General features: G+C 39.7%; 1 protein-coding gene across 1 annotated transcript in view; it reads right to left on the bottom strand.

The window, feature by feature from the left end:
• TET1 (tet methylcytosine dioxygenase 1) overlaps window positions 1-22,701 on the bottom strand; it is a gene marked incomplete at both ends in the record, with an annotated part of 57,238 nt that overhangs the window by 5,480 nt on the left and 29,057 nt on the right. The window contains 6 exons of the mRNA XM_079535989.1: window positions 807-1,146; window positions 2,736-2,756; window positions 9,709-9,846; window positions 10,316-10,405; window positions 13,447-13,597; window positions 14,437-14,645. Coding sequence (XP_079392115.1) covers window positions 807-1,146; window positions 2,736-2,756; window positions 9,709-9,846; window positions 10,316-10,405; window positions 13,447-13,597; window positions 14,437-14,645 — 949 coding nt within the window. The remainder of the gene's footprint in view (window positions 1-806; window positions 1,147-2,735; window positions 2,757-9,708; window positions 9,847-10,315; window positions 10,406-13,446; window positions 13,598-14,436; window positions 14,646-22,701) is intronic.

The following is a 22,701-nucleotide window of genomic DNA, read 5'->3' as shown; positions in this document are numbered from 1 at the left end:
TAATCAGAGTTTACTCCATGGTTTCCTTTCTTTTCTACTTTTCATGACTGAAAAGTCCCACATAAGAATTGTGTTCTCCAAAATGGTGGTCCAAAATCTGACCTGAGGTACAGCAGCAACTACACACAGTAACTGGTCAAGGAGCAGCTCTATGCTGCACATGCACATATGGCTTCAGAAGACTCTGTGGGCATAGTGACATTCCTGTGACACAGAAAGCTAGGTGCAAAAAGCATCTAGCTCTCACCCTCCTGACAGTATTTCAAGAAAAAATGTGAAAAGCATTGTTTGATTTAACAAAAGTTTACTGTTGTGTTACTATTATTTTTTTTTTGCAAGCCTCTTGCTCTGTGGCAGAATCCGTGTCACTGAAAGTATCAGAAGGAAATGCTCTTCAGCTCAGATTGTCAGAAAGCCATTGTCTTTCATACAAAGCAGACAGCAGTTCCTGTACTTTTAAATGATGGAATTTAATATCTGTTCTTTAGATAAACATTCCCAGAACAGTATATCAAGATGCTTCTACTAGTATTATTTATCAGAATATGGGGTCTTGAAAACATTTCATTGGTTCATTATCATTACTCACGATTGCTAACACACCACCACAAACTTCACCTGCTTTTTCCCTTGCCAATAGAATATCAACTACAACTTGTTCATTAGCCCCTAAGATGCCCATTATGGAAGTATGTTGAAAAAAAAAAACAACAAAGAGTTACAAAGGAGCTTTTCCTCCCCCTGGGATGGCTGAGTCACAACACCGTATCAAAAGAAACCAGCTGAATTTGATGGGCAGCACTCACCTAAGCAATGCAAAGTGTTACTGAGATTTTCTGTCGCTTCAGTTTTCAGCTTTATTGGTGTTGAATATTTTTTATCCATTAATTGCTGCTTTTCACTTGGGGTCCTCCTCGTGTCAGGTTTCTTTTTCTTTGTAGCTCTCAGAGGCTCAGCTAACATCCGTACTTCTCTGGGAAACGCTGTGAGCACCTGTATGGCTCCGGCTTTTATCTTAGCTTCCAATCCCTCTTCAGTGCCAAATTCATCTGTTTGTGAAATTTTGTATAGAGGTAACACATGGAGCTGCTCATCGCTTGGAATCACCCCGACTCTCCGGTTGTCCTCCTTTGTTAACGTACAGACCTGGCAAGAACGGGAACATTTACAAAAACAATCCGAATACAGAAGTTATTTAAATGTTTATGCATTCAGCCTGGACTCCATTGTATTCTCATGTTTGGCAATCTCAGTGCCATAGGACTCTCAAGCAGAACCATCTGACAAGCACTGTTTGATTTATGATGGTGATGCAGAAAAATTACCCGTACCTGAAGATAAGGTGAAGGCATTGTGTCTTGAAGAGGAACAATGCAACTTCGATTCAGCTCACACTACCCACAAATATTTCCCAAACTCCATAAATAATCTGAGTTGTAAATACAGTGGGATTTTTTTTTATATGTACTTGATGCTCAAAATCTTTTTTTAAAAGTAAAGGGTATGAACACAAAAATATTTTTATTTCTACCAGGAGTTTCTATGATACAGCTTTAGATGACAGATGAAGTTATCCATATTGCTGCTTATTTTGTTGCTGGTTTTTAAAACAAATCTAGCTCTAACTCTCTGTCTGTCTACATGCACACACGCTCGCCCAGCTCTGTGTGCTGTAACAAAGTCATGAGACCCGGCAGACGTTTGGTTTCTCTCAGGCCACTGACCTACTTTCTCTTATTAAATTATGTGTTGCTGTGGGATATGGGAGCCAAGAGGAAAATGCTGGCTAGATCCAATTTGATAAGAGCACAACAAAAATGTGAAGTAGTATCCAAACGCATTGCAACAATATTCTTATTAAAGTTTTTCCAAGTCACTGATGAACCTTTTCAGTACTTTACCATTTTCAGCTCTTCTAGAGTTGCAGTTATTAGTATTAAATCTTCACCTTAAAAACAAATGCTTTTTCTTTTTTTTCTAGTGACAAAAACAAAAAACCAACCAACTGCCAAAAAAATCCCCTTCTTAAAAACAGAAGAGCAGACCACCTTCACATGGCTTCACTCTGTGCTTTCCAGGGGATGGCCTTTGGAAGCAAGTGTCCATATAATCACCATTAATAATTTCATTCATCAAATTCGCAAGACAATGCTGCTTTTCCACAACGTACTGCATTACTAGAAAGCCATGCATTCATATCACGGCGTGGTTAATCTTCTATTTCATGGGGAGTCACTGACTACACACACAAAGGAATCTGAGCACCATCCAAGGATGAGATGATCCTCCCCCTAAATGGAGGCATTCTCATCCGCCATTGCGTAGGTTGAATGTACTGCATATCACCAGTTAATTCAACTTTCCAAAATCTTGCCACCATGCCTAACGTTACAGGAGAAAATAATAATATAATTTAGGAAAAAACAAATTTTTATATAGCACAGCTTTCACATAAAAGCATCACAGATTTATTTCCACAATAGAATTACAGAATCACAAACTAAAAATCCTAAATAAATGAAGTGGTTGTTAGGGCTTTAGAAATAGCTATATGCAAAGCTTAACAGTCGCAGAGCAGCAAAAGGAGAAAATCTGAGGGGCACAGACAAAGGAGAAGAGCTTTTCAGGTGGCATTTAAAAGGATTGAGAGAGGGATTCTTAAGAAGGCAAGGTGAAAGGGCAATTAGAAGCTGATGAGTAGCATTTACTGATGTGCTTGCTCCATGCGCACTTACCTCTACTGCGCAGCCTTTGGACTACAAGGAAGATTTAGAAAAAACAGGTTGTTCCATGAGCAGCGAATGACACCTGGTTTCCTATGGACTTCTTTGTCCCCGCACTCCCACACACCCCATCCCAGCACCGTTATCTCTGCCCCTTCCGCACCTCGCTGCCACCTCACTGCCCCAGCCAACAGCAATCAGGCCCTGCTGGCACTCTGTGCCTCCTGGCTACAGGCCAGGATAACCCCAGGCTCTCACCCACTCAGCAGTGGGCTCTCACAACGCAAAGCGTGGAAGAAGAGGCTGAAGTCTCCAAGGCAAGATTCTGCAGAATTCAGTGAAATTTGGTTGAAACTTGACATCAGATTCAAAGTTATCAAGGAAGGGAAGAAAGGGTGAGATACACAGACAGCACAACTGCATACGGCTCAGCGCATCCTCCACTCCCAAACTGAAAACAAAAACAAAGTTTGCATGAAAGCCATTTAACTTCCATTTGTTTTTATTCAAAACTGCCTGATTCTCACTTGTTAAAAATTCTGCCCATCCTGTGTCTGTACTCATATGCTGGTCTGAAAAATGTCTAAATCTTAGATTTAAATCCACACAGTCTTGTGCATTTTGAAAATCAAGGCCCTCACCCAACTTACAGTCTGCATTTTCACACATTTCACCAGATATATTGATGGAAATCTTATCTTGTACATTTATTAGATTTATTCTTTCTCATAAAGAGATTTTTTTCTTAAAAATGTATTACTTTTAATCTGATTTGTTAAGAGGCAATGGTAGATGAAATGCACATTTTTGCAGTGCTTGATTTGGGGAAGGCATGTAAGCAGAGGAAAATCTAAGCTCCAAGTTGGTAAAAGAGCTTCCTGTAGGTAGAAATGAGTTATTGGTCAATTTCAATCACAAGGAACAAGAAGGAAGCCAAAGAACTCCTGAGGAATTAGAGAAGATAAGGGCTGTACTATCTTGGCAGGACTATGAAGAGGTGACAGGCACCTCCAACGTGCAATATATTAACTACTGAATGAAAAAAATGAAATTAATGTATATTAAAAATCATGCAGAAAAAAAATTGAATGTTAGTACACCTAAAGCCTAAAAACCGTAAAAGAAAACTTAATGCATGTAATTTTTCAGGGGCACTGTCTCTTACAATGTATTTTATTATGAAAAGAAAGACATAACTGCAAGAGGATAGCCCAAAACTTCATGTTACCAGGAGACAAGTTACAAATTCAGGCCCCTACAGATGACTTGGCAATTTACAGCTGAAGCAATCCACCAAATGTGAAACATCCGTTTCAAAAGCCACTCTAATATTGAAATTTGTGCAAAATCTTCACTAAGAAGCAATTGCTGTGAAGTTAAAAGCAACATTTTCCATCGGTGTTGACAGTGCGTGCAAACCGCCCAATACTAAAACCAACCACAAGAGAATCATGGACTCAGTCAAACCTCACTTACACAGTGAAGCTGCATGTCCTGCTAGGCTCAATACTTCTTCCAGAATGTGCAGCTAAATCATCCAGGCTGCTCAAAAGCCAAAGAAAATGTTGGTCAGGTAGTTTGTTGATGTTTCCAGAGCGCCTGGTGATCAAATCCAGGCCTAACGCTGGGGTTTGTGATGTCATGGAAAAACCTGTATATTCATGAGACTTTTTTTCCCCACTGAAATGCACCCATGAACTCCAAGAAATTTCCTACACATCTGTAGCCACGCAACTCCGAATGCATAATTCTGAGCCTCTTTGATCTGCCTTCGGCCTCTTGAACTTCACATGCAGAAATGATGTAGCCTTTTCCACTGTGTCGTAAGAACAGATGTTTCAAATTCAAGATGTAGGAAAAGCAGTCAAACGGCACTTGTAACCATGAAAGATGAAAATCAGATTTCCCATACTCATCTCCCCTGTGCAGATGGAAAGGAGAGGGGATGCCGCTCGGGACTCTGAGATGATGTGCGGTCACTGCTCATCATCACAAATACAAACAGATTTGCTTTCTTTTCTGTTGCAGCTGAAGAACCACCATTTTATTGGCTTGTTATAACCTGAATAAGCCTGTGTAAATCCCAGAGTCATCAAAGAGAACGCCAGACATTTCTCCCTTGGACCACCTGACCCTAAGCTAACAGCAGCTGCTGGCTACACACACATCGGATGGCACTGCCATGCTGTGTGCTGCAACATGACGTGGTGCACTACCTGCTGTCTGGGAGCTCACAGATTACTGGAGAGAAATTCTAGCATTTCTCCATTTTCACAGTACAGAGAGCAACAAAAATCCTTCCCTTAAAGCGTTGTTGTTTACCCTTTCCCTGATCAGTTATCATCTGACCCACCAGCTGAAGGATCTAAGCACATGTGTAGCTCAGAAAGCAGCATGGACACGATCCAACAGGCAGCCGTTAACCAATGCCAGACACATTCTGTCACTACTGCAAAGGCCTGGACATGCAGTGATAACTTGATGAACCGTAAATACATAAATACAGTAACTCACTGCAGGAGCAGAGAATCTTCTTAAAAATATAATAGAGAAAAAACAGAAGAGGAAGTTTGTGGGCAGTTGCTTATTGACACTAACTACGTGGTTCTGCTGCCAGTAACAAATGTTATAAGGTAGCAGCCCACAAAGCATAGATTTCTCTTTTCTCCTTCCTTCTTCCACATTGCATGCTACGATCGATCATGTGGCACCAATGTCTACACAGAATTGCAGCTGTTCCCTGCCTTCCTCCAGGTCCCACATGGTGAGAGAGAGCCATACATGGTACCATGAGCAAAGCCTTCATTAAGCATTTTGTTCTCGCTGTGAAACCTCCTATTTCTGTGACTTACATGGATTTGCACAAATATTAAGAATATAATCCTTAGCAGCTAAGCCATTAAAAACATGCATTTCACAGAATCCATTATCAATTATAAAGCCTTTATTTTTGCGTTGCTCATTTACAGTCTATAAGCAACACTGTATCCTAGCACTGCATTGTAAGATCTATGGCCCTTAGGACAACACTAAAAGATGACAAAAAGTCACTGATGGTGTGTTTACTGACTTCATAGTTTGTAAAAAATTCAACTCATAGGCAGAGATTGCTTTTGCTTCTTTCAGATAAATACATCAGTTTACACCTCTGTAGAAATACCCAATGTTTTCGTTCTACTACAAAGACAAACAAGAAATACCCATTTTTGTCTTTAGCTTTTCTTCCAGAATGCAGTTCTGCACAGTGCAGGCTGTTTTTGTTAGCCAGGAAAGGTTTTCAGCAAGTCAAATTCCTGCAGTAACCTCAATTTTTCTAAGTTAAAATGTATTATTCTATCTTGTATCTACAAAAGACATTTTCAAGATTTTTTTTCCTCCACTGCTAGCAAAAAGAAGAATCATTTCTTTTCAAAATCACATGCAAATAATTCAGCTAATCATCAAACCTTTTATACCTGGAATAACACAGGAATGCTTTTCTGAATGCTTTTTCTGCTTTTCTGGCAGAGACAGAGAGGGGAAATTCTTCTTAGCAGCTGATTAGATATGATATTCTTTAAATAAAAAGTAAACTCCGTGCTGGTCATTGAGCTCACTCCAGTGCTTTGCACGTCCGTGTCTGACTTAAACCATTTCAATATATTCAGTTTTTCCTTTACTTTTGGTGCACTGAGCAGTATTCCCTTCATATTTGTGGTGAAAGTGATTCACCAACAACTGAAAGGAGAAATGAAAATGTGTCACTTATGCCATCACTACTGGTAATAGAGCTGGCAGCATTTTACACACACCATCCGGTGAGGTATTTATTTCAACTGTTTTAGTCTAGAGGAGCTTTGGGTTTTATAAATGAAGATTTTGTGCCTGAATAAGAAGGGCAGCAATCTTACCAACACTAATGAGGTGCAAGATGACAAGTGTGCTTTGTACAAATTTTAAAATTGCAAGGTGCAGTTATATATATATATATATATATATATATATATATATATATAAATCAAATAAAAGAAATACAGGAGAAAAACAGTAAGTAAACTTTGTTTGAGGGTGAAAAAGCAGGAAAAAATATTCTGTTTATTGGCACATTATTAGAAAACAATTAGAAAATTATTAGAGAACATCCATAAGAACTCTAGCAGTCACCTCAGTAAGGTGCAATGCTCCATACTACATTTTGCACACAAAATATGTCACAGTTAAGATGCAAATGGCTCCATCATTACCTCTGGTGGCCTATAAGAAATGGCGATTTATTTGAGACTAAATAGGGAATTGGAGTAACTGCTGGAGTTAGATGGGAATGTAGGAGGTGATTGGACAGCTGTTAAAATCACACATGGTAATTTTGATGTGCTTACCACCATTTTTCCTATTTGTTTACCAGATCTGGTTACGAGCCAAAATCAACAATCCTAATTTTGATGATCAACAATCTGACATAGATTGAAGAAAGCCCAGCATATTACAGAATCCTAGAACCATTAAAGGTTGGAAGGAACCCTTGAAGGCCATCTGGTCCAACTCCCCTGCAATGAGCAGGATCACCTACAGCTCCATCAGGAGCTCAGAGCTCTGTCACCTTGGGGGTCTGCAGGGATGGGGCACCACCATCTCTCTGGGCAGCCTGTGCCAATCCACTCTTACTGCAAAAAACTTCTTCCCTATGTATTTAATCTAAATCTCTTAGTCTGAAACCCCTCTTTTAAAACCATTTCCCCTTGTCCTATCAACAGACTCTGCTCAAGAGTCTGTCCCCTTCTTTCCTATCCTAACGCCCTGTCACCTTGTCTGCAAAACAACAAAATTATTCATTTGCCTTAGCCTTCCATATGCATCACTGTAACTGTATATCTAGATATACTAATAGAAAACAGCCTATACATGCTATGAATCACAGTCACATCTTACTGTGGAGGCTGTATGAAGATCATCAGGTAACTCTGAATGCCACCTTCTTGCCAAAAACCCTGACTTTGTTACGTAAATTCAGTGTTAACATTTGCAACCATCCCTATTTACATATAGCCCGTTATCTCAAGTATATTAAAATCCATAGATAACAAACCTAAACAGAGAGAGTAGGAAATGTACAACAGTTATTGGTATGAGTGAGATATCTGATGAAGATCACAATTCAAGGTGCAATTCTCAGCAGTTAAACCAATTTTTTTCAGTGTTCTGCAACATTTAGAAGTGGACCTGAAGAAAACAGGGATGAGTTCTGACCTACGTAATGAGAAACCTTACAGAGGCCACCATTTTCCATGCCTCTTAGATGTGGAATTACTAGCAAGCAAAGCAAGTACAATCCACAGAAAGAAATACCAAGCATAATCTACAGGCGAAATAACATCAGATCATTGTAGATAAATACAGTCATAGAAATGAAATGGAAAACAAACAAACAAACAAAAACCAACAAGGAACAACAACACAAACCACCCCAGATCTAATCATCCCTCCAGGCATTTCTGGCCATACATTATAACTCTCCCAAGATGATAACTGTTTTCTTTCTCGGTTCCAATATTGTTGAACGAGCAGCAAGCTCAGTTTCCATTTTGTCTTCATACTAACACACAGCACAGCACTTAAAATAATATTTTTGGGAATATCCAAATTACATTTAATTAAAAACTATGCCATGCAGTTTGTCATGAAAAGAAAGTCTCATTTTCAAATCTGGGATCTTTAAAAGGTCTGCATTACTAAGCTTCAGCAGCTCTGAAGTGACTGTCCTTGCATGAGCTTGTTTGCAGCAGCTTACTGATATTTTGCAAAGTCTGCTTTCAGCAGCATCTTATTAAATACCTGCAGATAAGTGACATTCAGTGTTAGGAAAAAAATAGTAGTCTATTCAGGACTGGCATTCCTAGTGAATACTGAGATCTGCTTCCATGCTTCAAACTAACAGGTGTTTACCCAGCAAACAACTAGAGCTTTAACACGAACAATCCTTCCAGTCAGTTCACTGACTGTACATAAAAATGCTGTTAAGCGTATGCCTAAACGCAATGCTGTTTTGAATCACAGCAACATCATAACTGAATTTCCATTTTTGTGTCTGTTTCCAAAAGGGCAGAGATTTTAGATATATTTCTTCTTTCTGTATGTGCACCCTTTGGTATTCTCGATTGTCACCTCCACTGACGCACAAGAAGTTATCATGAAATGTTAGAATGTTTTCAACATTCTAACTATTAAACCCACATAGTTACACAGACATGGTTGGTTTTATTTCATCTTGCTTGCTTTTGAGCTTGTCCCTCTTCACCACTATGGTCTCAGATCTAAAAGATCACTTAATTGAGTGATTAATTTTCTCACTAGCAAACTAGCTAGGTATTTGGTACATATCAACATCAAACCAAAACAGAAATAACCCACACCGGTGAGTTTTCCTTTCCTAATAAGATGATCAGATTTAATTTCAAGGATTACAACAGATACCTGACTCCACTACCTACTCCATTACATTGTTCATTTGTATTTTCTCACTTGTAACTACCAACAGTGGGGTCTGCTAAGTACACAGTGCAACTAAAAAGTGAATTTTAAAAGTATTCAGGCTGGTGGAAGTAAATTAATAATCAGTTTGCTTAAGTTCTTCTGCAGACAACTCCCTGGATAGCTTGTTATTTGCCTTTGAACATCAAGCCTTTACTCTGAATAACTTGAATAACTTATCTGTCCCATGGACGATCCTGTCCAAAAGGCTTGGGTGTCCTCAAAGAATTATGGTATTTTTTAAAGAAAGATCACTCACATAGCTTCGCTTTATAACAAAATGGAATTATGCCCTCTGTAGATTAATAGTAAATGGATGCAAATAGCATGGGAATTTATAAATGACAACGTGCAATTCATTTTATAATGCCTTAAAAAAACTTTCTGCAAATGTACCCACTAAATCAAGCAACATTTTAGAACACACAGTAATCACAAGGGTAGGCAGTACGAAAGAGAAAAAATCCTATGTACGTACCACAGTGCTTCCATTGTGCATGTTATGTGTGTCCTTATGGGCATGGGCACAAAAATCTATGCAAGCTGTGACACCAGAGAAAGGCCTACCGTCCTTGGATCCGAGCCGACAGTCTGGGCCCATGTGTTCATTTTCCACCTAAAAATAAAATAAACTACAGGTACTTAGGACTGAAAGTGCGTGACTTAAAACGCCGTTATCCGCAAATGCACTTATGGCTGAATAAATACAGCCAGGAAGAATAATGAGAAAGCATGTATTTTCCCTTGAAACATTCAATACTTACTACTGTTGTCAACAAGACAATCAGCTCCACCAGAATCAAAACATCTCTAAATATATATATATATATTTTTTTTTTTTTACAGTGTTATTGGTATGACTTTTACAAATGCACAGCTCAGGGCATAACTTAATCACTAGCTGAAACAGAAAAGATACATTATTCTAGAACTAACCATGCAAAGTACTGGCTGCAGGTAAGCAGTGGGATTCATCACATCGGAGATCTGCTGCTTCTACCCATTAGCACACTTTGGAGTCTCGTCTTTTCCAGCAACACTGCCTGTTTAGAGGTACAGCTACACTGACTGAAGATCAGACCTACCTGGTTCTGGAAAGCTTCAGGAGCAAGCTTTTTATAAACCGGAGCCACATCAGTAGCTAAAGTTTGCAAATTATGTTCAAGAAGTTCCTCCTGCAGGGAAAGATGATGCTTAGAGAGCTGCAATTTACTTCAGAAGAATTTAGAAGAATCCAGTTTAGAGATGTCTGACCCGAGTCAGCAAAGCTAATAATGTCCACCTCTATCTTATTTTATTAATAAGACTTCAATGCCTCAGTCTTTTGTCACTGGACATAAACAAGCCTATTCTTGCACAACTAAAATACCCAAAGTGATCATTATAAGTCAGGAAAATAGCAACAGAGGACGTGTGGTAGGATAGAGAAACCCAATATGCAAGGAATTTGTTTTTCATGTCACTTCTTCCTGCTCATATACAGACAATCAAGGAAAGGGATCTATTCCACAGAAAATAGAGAAATACTGAAAAATTAGATTACATTCTGTGTGGATATGGAAACCCATACCTTCTTAAAGCGTTTTGTTCATGAGGCCTTCATTTCTGTTGATAAATTTCTGCTATAGAAACACCTACTAGAACTGAAAGTAGTATTCAGCTCCTTGGGAGAAGCCCATATATATACAGAACTAGCTATATAGCAACGTCACACTTGAGCTCTTATTTAGAGAAACACAATTCCTAAACTCCTGCTTTTCTGGGAAAAACACCAACCAGCTGTGAAAGAAAAGGTGGCAGGCTGAATCCAGGGTGATGTACTCCCTCTACTTTGTTTTCCTGCAAGGAGCAGGCTTTTGGGGACACCTCCAGCTTCAGTTTTGCACACTGTGTAGTGGTAAAATATGGACTCATAGAATCCACAAAGTTGGAAGGGACATTTAAAGGTCACTCAGTCTATAACAGCTTACTATAATAGCATATAGTCTAGAACAGCTTACTTTTATTTTGTTACACAAAAACTAGTCATCATATATTATATATTTTATGTACTTAAGTGTTTACAAGATTATTTTCACATTTTTCAATTACAAAATGATACTGTGTTTTTAATTTGCCTGATAGCAGGTTTATTAACTGCTGATTGCTACCACATGTACTTCTGAGCCTTGCTGAAGGTAATGCGTCCTTAATTATCTACTACTATTCTTACCTAGGTAAATTACACCCTTAACCTCATCTCCCTCCATCCAGTGCCTCAAATGATCAAATGATCCAAATCCTTCAGGATACCAAACTAACTTCTCTTCTATTTGCTGTACCTCTTAGCTTTGTGTCATCTGCGAAATCATCAATCTCCAGTTAGCTGCTAAGAAAATTAATGACAAAACTAAACAAAGAGAAAAATTATTTACCAGCAATTTCAGTTCTTTGAGACATTGTGACAATCTGCACGCCGCAGGCACCCAGAGCTGAGGCTTTTGCATAGCAGTAGCCTGAGGGTGCACGTGCTGCCCGCACAGGCAAACACCACAAGTCCTTGTGTGCTCTGCAAGGACTCATGCTTTCTGCTGCAGAAGCTAAGGAGTTTTTAAATCTCAATGGAAAAGGGGAAATGAGAGAATGCACTTCTAGATTACACATCTAGAACACATCCCACTACTGGTTAAAGTAACCTCTTTCAGCCAACTGATGATATACTGTCATAGAAAGTATTATCCTCCAAAAATCATCTGGTTACCTGCCAAGTGAACAGGCAATGCAAAACAGCTCCCATTGGTGGGGCACCATTTCTAGATGCTACCGTGAATGCTGCTATACTTAGCCAAGTGTCTGAATGCAGCTCTGCAGCTCAAGGTGGCAACTTCATGGACACAGAGGAAGCAATGCCAGCTGAGCCTGCAGCCTTGTGCAGTGCATTCTGATCAAAGAGAAATCTATTTGAGCTGTCCTTTAGGAGATCTGGATGCAGACTAAAATTTCATTAGACAGCACATATGAAGACTTTGTTGATCCCCAAGATAGTGTTATTAAAAGCATTACAAATCTACACGCACAGAATGCTCCAAACACAACAATAAGCAGGGAGGGAACCTAAAACGTAGAAAATGGAAAGGGACAAAGGAGAAGGGGAACAAGAATATCTAATAAACACATCTTTCTGTAAAATGGAAGTTTATTACCCTTAAGGCATTTGAGACAAGTGGAGATATTTTCAGCTTGTACTGCCTTAAGTCAGGTATTCACCAAGAAAAAGGAGAGACATGTGGTGTGTGCCCTAATCTGTTTAGGCAGAAGCCCCATCAGCATTCTTGGCTAATGAAGTTTGTAAATACTCATGATGTAAGTGGACAGCACAACTCAGAGGAGACTGAGGGGTTTACACTCATGCACATAAGCATAAAAGATGCTTAATCAATTCTTTTATGAAAAAAGTTAAAATTTTCAAGGAATATTTAGCTCCAGTGAACGAACTGACATCTCTCTTCCAAAAAACACCATATTTCTTTACATGTGTACACTAACATTATAAATACCAAAATACTTCTACTACTACCTGGCCTTCAATCAGCAAGGTCTTCTCTGTATCTGGCAGCAGTAGAGTCCAGGAGCTGACAAAGAAATTCTCGCAGAAGGAGAAGTAGGCAACAGATTGCTATATACTACATGCCTCTTCAAGCATGTCAGATGTGCTAGGAAATACCTAATTCTTTTATCTGGGAGGTCGACAGGGCAATGAGGTTAGACTGATCCACAGCAGAAAAAAAGGGACCTTTGAGATACCCTGAAGAATCTTTCTGCTCTGTGTTCATCAGGCAGTGGTTATCTATTTACACCACCATTATTCCTTCATCATGAGACAAGTAATTCTTTTAAGAGGTACATTACTTTTCATCGTATCCATTGTCTTATTTTCTGTGTTGAACTTTATGTCATTACTAATGTTCATAAGCTGCAATTAGAGCATCACTTGGATGCATCATATTTTATTGCAATTCTCAAGAAACATGTTGTCCAAGAAAAATCCAGTTTATTCTGGATGTCAGATAAAGGATCCGGTTGCTACAGTTCCAAAATATTTGATCAGATGCCTGTGTGATAAGCCATGCAGACACGTGTGAGAGAGCATCGGTATCTGTGGATGGTTTCTAGTTCTTAAAATCATCTGAATAAATACTTGAAGGCAAACAGAACAAAACAATAAAATAAATCTTACTTGTTTAGGGTCATCAGTGAGAAGTCTAAACTTCCTGGGGTTTTTGCTTCTGGCAAATTTACATCCATTGAAATACATGCTCCATGAACAGCCAAATGAGAATGATGCTCCACACGTTTCTGGATCAAGTCCCTGACATGCACACGTACGGCTGTGAAAGGAGATAAAGACAAGTCAGTTGATGATGCAGCTTGCCTTTTTCTTAATGGTCAATGCTATTTGCTTTTTCTTTTTTAAATACATAGCAAAACAATGCAGGAATTTACAAATTTGTAGTTTAATGAGGTATTTTCTGTTAATGAAGTATTCATTAACAGAATGAACTTTCAGAGGACTTTCTTTCCCTTATAGACAGTTCCAACTCTCTGAAGTCTCACAAGTTCCGCTCTCAGGAAATACATAACATTGAGTTATAGCTACCTACATATACTCTCACGCTTTTTTGATTTTGACATCTCAAAGTACAAGAAGTACAAAATAGTACCACTCCTATTGAAGGTTGCCCGTAAATACAGTAAAATGTTACATGAGGCAATACCATTATCTCCAAATTGATCCAGTGTTTAAAACAGAACAACTCCACTTACCCTGGCCATTTAATAACAGAAGCATTAGACTTAGATCACTGCACAGCTATTAGGGAAGGCAGAACGCCCTCCTCTCACAACTGGCCAGCCTGGCTCACAGATGTGGTGGAAGTCAGGAACCACCTTTTTAGCAGCTCCTTACCGTGGCTGCATGTGTACAAACACAGAAGAGAATTTCACTGCCAATCCTTTCCCTGGGCTCCCATTGTACAAGTAGCCCTTAGAGCCTGGTCTGTAGAAAAGGCCAGAAACTAAGTTTTATACTAAAATGACACCTAGTGGCTTGTAATTTTAAATAAGTTTCCCTGCATTTATCAGTTGCACTACTATTGAATTTCCATGCTGTTAAATTCAGAACACTCGAAGGGCAACACAACAGTGGGTGACAATTTCAGGAGCTTACTCTTCATTCAGTGCACATCTGCGGCTCGTGGGACAGCCGTATTTTCTGAGGCTCTGCGTCAGCTCTTTGTACAGCGTATCAGCCAGGAGATGAGGGATCCCCTCCCACGCCAGTATGAGAATCACTATGACAGCAGTCTGGCAGTGGTGTCCCGCACGCTGACGTACCAAGCATAGCAACTTCTCCTCATCACTACTTCTTCGTATCACCTGAAAGAATCATTTTGTTTATTCTAAGATAGAACTAGGAAACACATGAGGCCTGGACAAGAAAATAAAACTGCTGTCTGAAGTGTCTATCAGCACGTAGGGCCGGGAAAGCATCACACGCTGGTCTCTTGGTGTAGCATGTGACTTTGTGTTGCCTTTCTACCTATAAAAGAAATAGCAGAAGGAGTATCTTAGATGTTCTACACAAACAACGACTGGTTTGAGGAAAAAACATCCACTAGAAGTATATAACAATCCTGCAATGACAGAGCCATTGAAAACCTAATAGTTACCTTGCAAATAATACTGAGAATGTATTATCAAAACCCAGAAAGCAGATGCATAAGCTGTACCCCAAAAGCAAACACACACTCATGTTAAGATGATTACTACAGTTACATACCAGTACAGTGAACTATCCCCATCTTGCAACATAACAATCGATGGAAGCAATGAAATAAACTGTGCGAAGGAATCAGAGATTTTTCATAACATTAAAGTAGTTAGCAGAGTGCTGAAATATTTTAGTGACCTGTATGACATAGAAAGAACTCTTCGTCAATTTTATCCATATAATACATAAAAGATTAATATGATACAGAACACTACTACAGTGGCTTTTAATATATCAATGAACTAAAAAAAAAATTATATGCCACATATTTCTGTTTTATCGTAGCTTGACACAAATTTCTGTCAGAATAAGACCAAAAAGATGCATTACATCTAGGTAATAATAGAATATATTCCTTGACATACATTGTCTGTTCTTCAGACATGTCTGACCCATCAGAGCCCCTATGAGGCCTCAGTAAGCCTAGAAGCTAAATCTCCTTCCCTGCTCTGTCATCTCTAGGATGGGGATGAGTAGCTTTCTCTTCCTAAGAAAAGATACATCATGTATGTTCCTAAAAAAGATACATCTATGCAGCTGGTGAGCCCTTCCAATTGCAGATACTCTTCCAGCTCTGCAGCAGAACACTCACTCAGTACAAGCAGTTGGCCACTCTGGCTTTACCAACCACCACCCCCTATTGGTAGAAGGCCCATAAGTGTGTGTAAGGGAACCATTAGGTCACAGCTTGAACTGAAGATGGAGCACCTGGTGAAGGAGTATGGCTGGCCAGGAAGCACAGGTACAGACAATTTACATGTGCTTCCAAGGTGACAGGAATGGGTGAATCCAGGATCTCAGTCTCCTCTGGGCTTATTTAAGGGTTAGCCTCTAAAGGGAGAACATCTCCTAGATGAAGGTTGCTTCCATGGGAGGAGTGTTCTACAACCAGAGATCGCCATCACCAGCTGGATGAATCAACCTTTTCTTCTGTGTGAGACTATTGGTATTCCCAACAATTCCTCGTGAAGAACTTGTCAGAAGCACTGCTTCATAGGATAAGCCGAGCTAATAATGATAGAATATAAAAGCAGAAAGGCAACAATTTCACCTATTCATTGGATGTCTCCAGCTGTCTGGGTTTTCAAGTAGATTCTCTATCAGACTGATGCCAAAGCCTCTTTGTTTCCAGACACGTGGCTAGTGGTCATTCATATGACCCCTAGCCTGATCAACTGTGAATATCTAAATTATTTAAGCTAATTAAAAGTGGGAACCAAAATACCCTTGCAGTTAATCTGCAAATGAAAGGATTTTCAACAGACCAAAAGTTTCAGATAATGCATTTTTGCTTTGCAGGAAGAAGCAAGATGCAAGTTAGTTTGTGTCAAGGGAGAAAGAATCGCCCTTTTCAAGTTGATTACACAGTCTCACAATCAGCCTTAAACTCAATGAGAAAAGTAAATGCATCTGAGTTACCATTCCTCTTGGTTGTGACTGAACTACTGGTACAGTATTTTCTGTAAAGAAAGAGAAATAATGCAGCTCATTTACATTTGAGTGAGACTTACAGAAAATCTATTATGGTTGATCCATAATACAGGTTATTCACATCAGTGTGAATTGTACATTCCCGAGGCAGCATAGCTCCTTCCAGTCAGAAACAGAAGAATTTAATTCTGTTACTCAGCATGAAGGGTGATGCTTTTAATCTCTTTCTTCTTTCTTAGTTTTCTAGACTTTGTAACTTCAATGAGGAAATGCAATATCTCTTAGTTTCTCAGTACAACATCAGGGTGCTCTTCGTGAGCTTTCACATAGTCCTCAGCTGAGTCCAGAAAAAGAAACAAATGGACAGGAACACAGTTTATAATCTGCTTCAAAGCAATGTCACACCACCTTGCAGTTAAACACAGATGGAATCTGCTTTGTTGTGCATGCTAGAGAGAATGCAGTGCTCATACTGGGCGCACAAACATTCTGCAATCCACTGTCTTTCAGGCCACAGAGGTGACTAAAGGATTTATGAGTTATTTGGATTTTATATCTGTGGCCCTTAAGAGGTTCCTGCTGCAGCTGGAGCACTCCTGTCCTTAGGTAATTGGAGATAAGGCACTTTCCTCACCTATTAGTTTTAGAAGAACACAACCTGCACTGAAGCAATTGCAGTTCCTCGGGGCTTGCAGCCAGCAGCACAGCTGGAGCTGCATTGCTTTTCCCATATAAACTGATGATGTCCATGCATGTGTTACAGATGCTATCCTCAAGGCAATAATAAACAGAGCCTCTCTTGCAATAATACAAAATCCACAGCAATACCACACAACTTTAATACACAGAGAACCACATTTGAGGAGGACAAGCCGAGCCAACAGAAACACCATGTAATTCCTGACAACAGCTTTTCTGATGGAGAAAATTCCTACTGTGCTCCTTGACTCAGTGACTTATTAGTTACATTAACACTGATGGAATCAAAGTTATTTCCAACTTGTCATTTGTTTTCTAGTACTTGCTGATATCACAGAATCACAGAATGGCCTGGGTTGGAAGGGACCTCAAGGATCATGAATCTCCAACCCCCCTGCCACATGCTGAGTCACCAACCTCCCCATTTAATACCAGACCAGGCTGCCCAAGGCCCCATCCAGCCTGGCCTTGAACACCTCCAGGGACGGGGCATCCACAACCTCTCTGGGCAGCCTCTTCCAGCACTTCACCACTCTCACAGTAATGAACAATCCAATACATTTCTGAACTTAAATGGTAAAATATTAAGCTAAATTGTCTGCTTTTTTTTTTTTTTTTTTTTTTTTTTTTTTTTTTTTAAGTGAACCTGAGATTATCTGAGTAACTGGTAAAATCCAAAATATGAGCACAAGCTGTGCATTGCTTATCTTGCTTGATAAGTTAACAGGCCGGATCTTTCACTGCTTCTCCAAGTAATGGACCTAGTAAGGTTTTACTGACTGATGATCCACTGAATTACTCTTCTTAACTTTAAATATCTCCAAGATATTTCTCTATTTCTGTCCCTGTTTCTGTAGCTTGAAATGACTGGGGATGGTACCAAGATCTCTTAACCCTTAAATATCCCTAGACCAGGCAGTGTTTTAACCACCTTTCCACCTTTCCTCCCCTGGTACTTTATGGAAGACATCACACATCTTAATTCATGCATCATCTTAAAGTCACCAACACAGCAACACACGAAGTCTCAGCCTACACACTTTTTTTTTTTAGCATGTATTTGATATAGGTCCTCTTCAGTAGGCAAATGGAATTAGTATGCTGTTACAGCCACGGAATGCAATGGTAACATAATTTATAAATCAATTCTTCATGCAGTAATTTAAAACATATACGTATGTGCTATTGGAAGTTGGTAAACATAATTCCCAGTGCACTCATGGCTTCTGTATGAAGCACTCAGAAGCTGAACATTGAATTAAAAATGCAGCAGAGCAATCTGAGTGCTTCTCAGACTGCAAACAATGCACAAATCAGCTGGCAAGTCTAAGCCCCAAAAGCTGCAGATACTGCCCATGACTTCTGCATGGTTCACACGTGTAGTTAAAAGAAATGCTCAGGTAAATAATTAAATATTTTATTTTGGTTAACTTTGGTCTGTAATGCTCTTAAGGAGGAATGAGAAAATAACTGCTTGTTAAGCAACAGAATTTTAAATAGAGCTTTTTAAAGTGGCTAACTAAAAACTTACTGCACACCAAAATCCCCATGGTTTCTTGGTGTCTCACACAGAAAAATAACAGTCAGAAAACCCAGACTTGTATGAAGTTTGTGAAGAATTATGTAACACTTAGGTGATGGCATCATCTTTTCGTAGCTACACAGGCCTGTATTATCCCTGAAAACTCTTTAGCAAGTGGTAACTGACAGCAGTACTGGGTATCCATCAAAACATTTACAACAAATACTTTGCTTCAGCTGCAACACAGACATCTGACAAACTCCTCCCAACACTTCACTGATACCTGCCAGCACTGCTCTGTACCCTCTTCAACTGGACATGAAGCTGCTTCTTGCCTGTCCCCTAACATCACAACATCTGGGACAAGAGAAAAAAACACATGGGACAAACACCTCCTGAATAGCTTTCTAACGTGCATGTGTGCTTGGATGTACACAGCCATCATCATTGCAGGTAGCTGATCTGAGCAGGATCATAAAATCAACTTTTGAGTTGGGAGGGACCCTTAAAGATCATCTGGCGCAACTCCCCTGCAACTAACAGGGACACTTCCAGTTCCATGAGAAGCTCAGAGCCCCATCCAGCCTGACCTCGGGTGAATGCAGGGAGGAGGCATGCACCACCTCTATGGGCAGCCTGTGCCTCACCACTGTGACTGCAAAAAAAACATATATCCAATCAAAATCTACCCTCTTCCAATTTGAAACCACTTCCCTTGTCCCGCCACAACACACCCTGCTGAATTCTCTGCCCCCTTCTTTCTCACAGCCACTTTGTAGATACTGACGGGCCACTCTCTGCTCTCCCCAGAGCCTTCTCTTCTCCAGGCTGCACAGCCCCAGCTCTCAGCCTGTCCTTTAGGGTATTCCATCCCTTGGCTCATTTTTGCGGCCCTTCTCTGGATGCACTCTAACAGATCCACATTTTCTTGTACTGAGTACTCCACATCTGGATGCAGCACTCCCAGTGAGGTCTCACCAGTGCAGTGTAGAAGGCATCCATGTGTTTTCATCTCTTATAAAAATAAAAATTGTGCATTCCTCTTGTGCTGCAGTCTGGTGCCCATCACCACCATTTGCTGTACCGTGCCTGTTCTGTGTTATTACAGCTTGCCGTGTGTTCTTATTTATGCAAACATCTATAAAGATGGCAATTGAAGTAATTTCCTTTATTAACTAGCCCATACATTCTGAAATGCCAGAATCAGCCAATATGAGCAAGCCCCTGAGGTGAAGCATGGGCTGCCAGCCAGGACAGAAATACAATCAGAGGCTACCACAGCTAAACCTCTGTTTCTACAAGCCACAGAGGTAGGAATTAAGGATGTCTAACAAACTTTTACCCTAGGCAGTAACACAAAACTTGGTGTCCATCACCAGGTACATAAAAGGACAACACTCCTTGCATGACTGGGCATTTCTCAACAGTGAGTTTTAGCTAACATTTTACTGGTTGTCCATCCTGCACAATGAGCTCTCCCTGCAGTTCATAATAGCTGGCCCTCTTTTCTCCATTACCTGGAACAACTCTGTACCTTCAGCAGTTTGTCACCACAGCGTTTTCCACTTTTTTCAAATCATTTCTGAATATAGTGAACAGCATCAATAAAGGGTATCAATAAAACTTGCTTTAACTACCCAAATGCTTTAGTTCTGCTTACTTTAATTACTTCATTTAGGTTGTAAATGCAGTGGATACTTCTTGTCAGCATGTCTCTTGGCAGGAGCACTATGAATATGAAATATTACTTGATGTCCTTAAACATAAGCCAGTCTAACAAGTCCTGTACATAACTTATATAAAAGTCACTAAGAATCGGGACTGTAGAAGCTCACCAATACCAGATGCTGAATTACCCTGTGGATGAGAAATTAATTTCATATTTAGGATCACAAGATCCTTTGTGTCAACTTTGATATGACATAAATGAGACACCGCTAGCAAATACATACAAAAAATTTTAACTGCGAGTTGAATACAAAACAATGCTGGATGAAAAAATCAACCAACAAAAAGGTCCTTTTTTTTAGGTTTATTTTGTCTCCATGTGGTTCCACTGCAATAATTCTTCCAGCCCACTCCAAATTTCTTTGGTAAAATAGCTGTCTCCTCTGCAGGGTAGCAGTAGATGATCTTAAGGTGAGAATGCATCCTGATTATCCACTGTAATTTCCTGAAACAGGCATCTCATTTAGAACTGTTTGTCTCAAGATTTTCTGAGCTGTAGATTTTGCCTCAGTGGGAAGTCTGCCTACTGGAGTCCTTTCTACATAGTATGAGGTCTGCTAAGATACAATTCCACAATGATCCGTATCTGTACAAAGTGAGTAAACAATGCTGCTATTAATTGCTGTTCTAGCAGGTGAGGCTGTTCAGCAGGAGCAGAAACAAACATTGTTTGCAGCAGAAGCAAGCTCGCCCTTTAGTTTCCTAATTCACCCCTCCATACACACTTGATAAATGACATCAAGCTCTTTTCTCACTGCAAGGCGTTACATCCTTTTGTTCTCAGCATATCTAAGAGAGATTAAAATGCAAAAAATTTCACTTTCCGAATTACTCTCTGTTCAAGATTACCAGCAGACTACATCAACTAAGTTAAAATGGAACTGTTGCCATCAATACGTGGTGTTACTTCACTGGAATACCACTGCAACATTTTAGAAGAATTACCAAATCACTTAAAAATTTATACCAGAAGAAATACTGGAAACCTTCCAAAATGTGAACAGGAATATAGGTACATTTTCTTCAACCGATGCTGCAGAAATGATGCCAAAATTGAAGTTTCACCTCCTGGTGCCCTGTTACCCCCCCTTGGTCTCTCAAATTTCCTTTTCCTGTTACGTCACTGATAACTTCGTGATAGGGATGACAAACAAGAACCTGAGCTCCATTTGTTCAGATATCACCATTAGTTTTAATGTAGAGATAACAGCAACTGAAATGTTAAGGCTTTCTTAGTATGAGGGCTGCTCCAAAAGTAATGGCTCCTATTTTATGATGTCAGCCTGCAATCTCAGAAGCAGATGTTGGTGGGATGGCAGTAGAGGTCGAACCTCCCTGGACCAGTACCCTGCTACAGGTTGTTGCTGTGTGACAGATGGCAGCAGAGATGCAGTCTGACAGAATGGTGCCTGACATGGAAATGAGGATGAAGGCATGTCACTGAATACCTCCACATGGAAAAAATGGCACCCAGTGACTTTATCGATGCTTGCTGAGTGTTTATGGATACCAAACAGATGTGGGATGCACAGTGTGTTTCAGCAATGGCAACAAGGAGGCAGCTCCACTGGTGCACATTTTCCACAAGAGTGACACAAGCAGGCTCTTGTTCATCATGCATAGCTAATTGCAGAGCCTGTGCTGAAAAATACTACTTTGTGAGAATTTGCTTTATCAAACAGTGCTGTTGTACTTTTTATCTGCTGTAGTTTCCATCAAAATAAATGGAAGGCATTCCTTTCAGAGCAAACTTTGGTTTCCCTGATTTATTTACCTTAACTTAGCTTTTTTATATTTACTCTAATTGTTGAGTAGATTTTCCAAATACAAGACATTTTAAGATGCTTCAGAAACCGTGTAAAAATTTATAATAATTTTCATCTCAAAGCACTGCAACACATAAAGAACAGCTTGACTTTGGATATTACAAATATGTTTCATCCAAAATAAACTCTAGTTCTGTGTTCAACAGATAAGTCTTCATACGAACAGTGACAATAGTGCCCCCATAGCTATCAAACCCATTACACAAGCTACCTTCAGCATATGTTGAAGGATGGCAAGAAAGTGCTGCTCCAATACAATGGTCTCCAAAAATACAACTAAAATGACCACCGACCACGCTCAGGAATGTTTTCCTTCCAGATTTCTCAAATGTGGATCACCATCTGATCACAGAGAGAGTTTAACCTATGAAATAAAACCCTGAAATAATAAAACCTGCTTAGAGGTGCTGGGCTCCACATAAAGCAGTCCTTTGATAGTGTTGATTAGTAATGGCC

Source organism: Tetrao urogallus, assembly GCF_951394365.1.
Source record: "Tetrao urogallus genome assembly, chromosome: 5".
Lineage (NCBI taxonomy): Eukaryota > Metazoa > Chordata > Aves > Galliformes > Phasianidae > Tetrao > Tetrao urogallus.
This window is presented reverse-complemented; position numbering and strand designations above follow the sequence as displayed.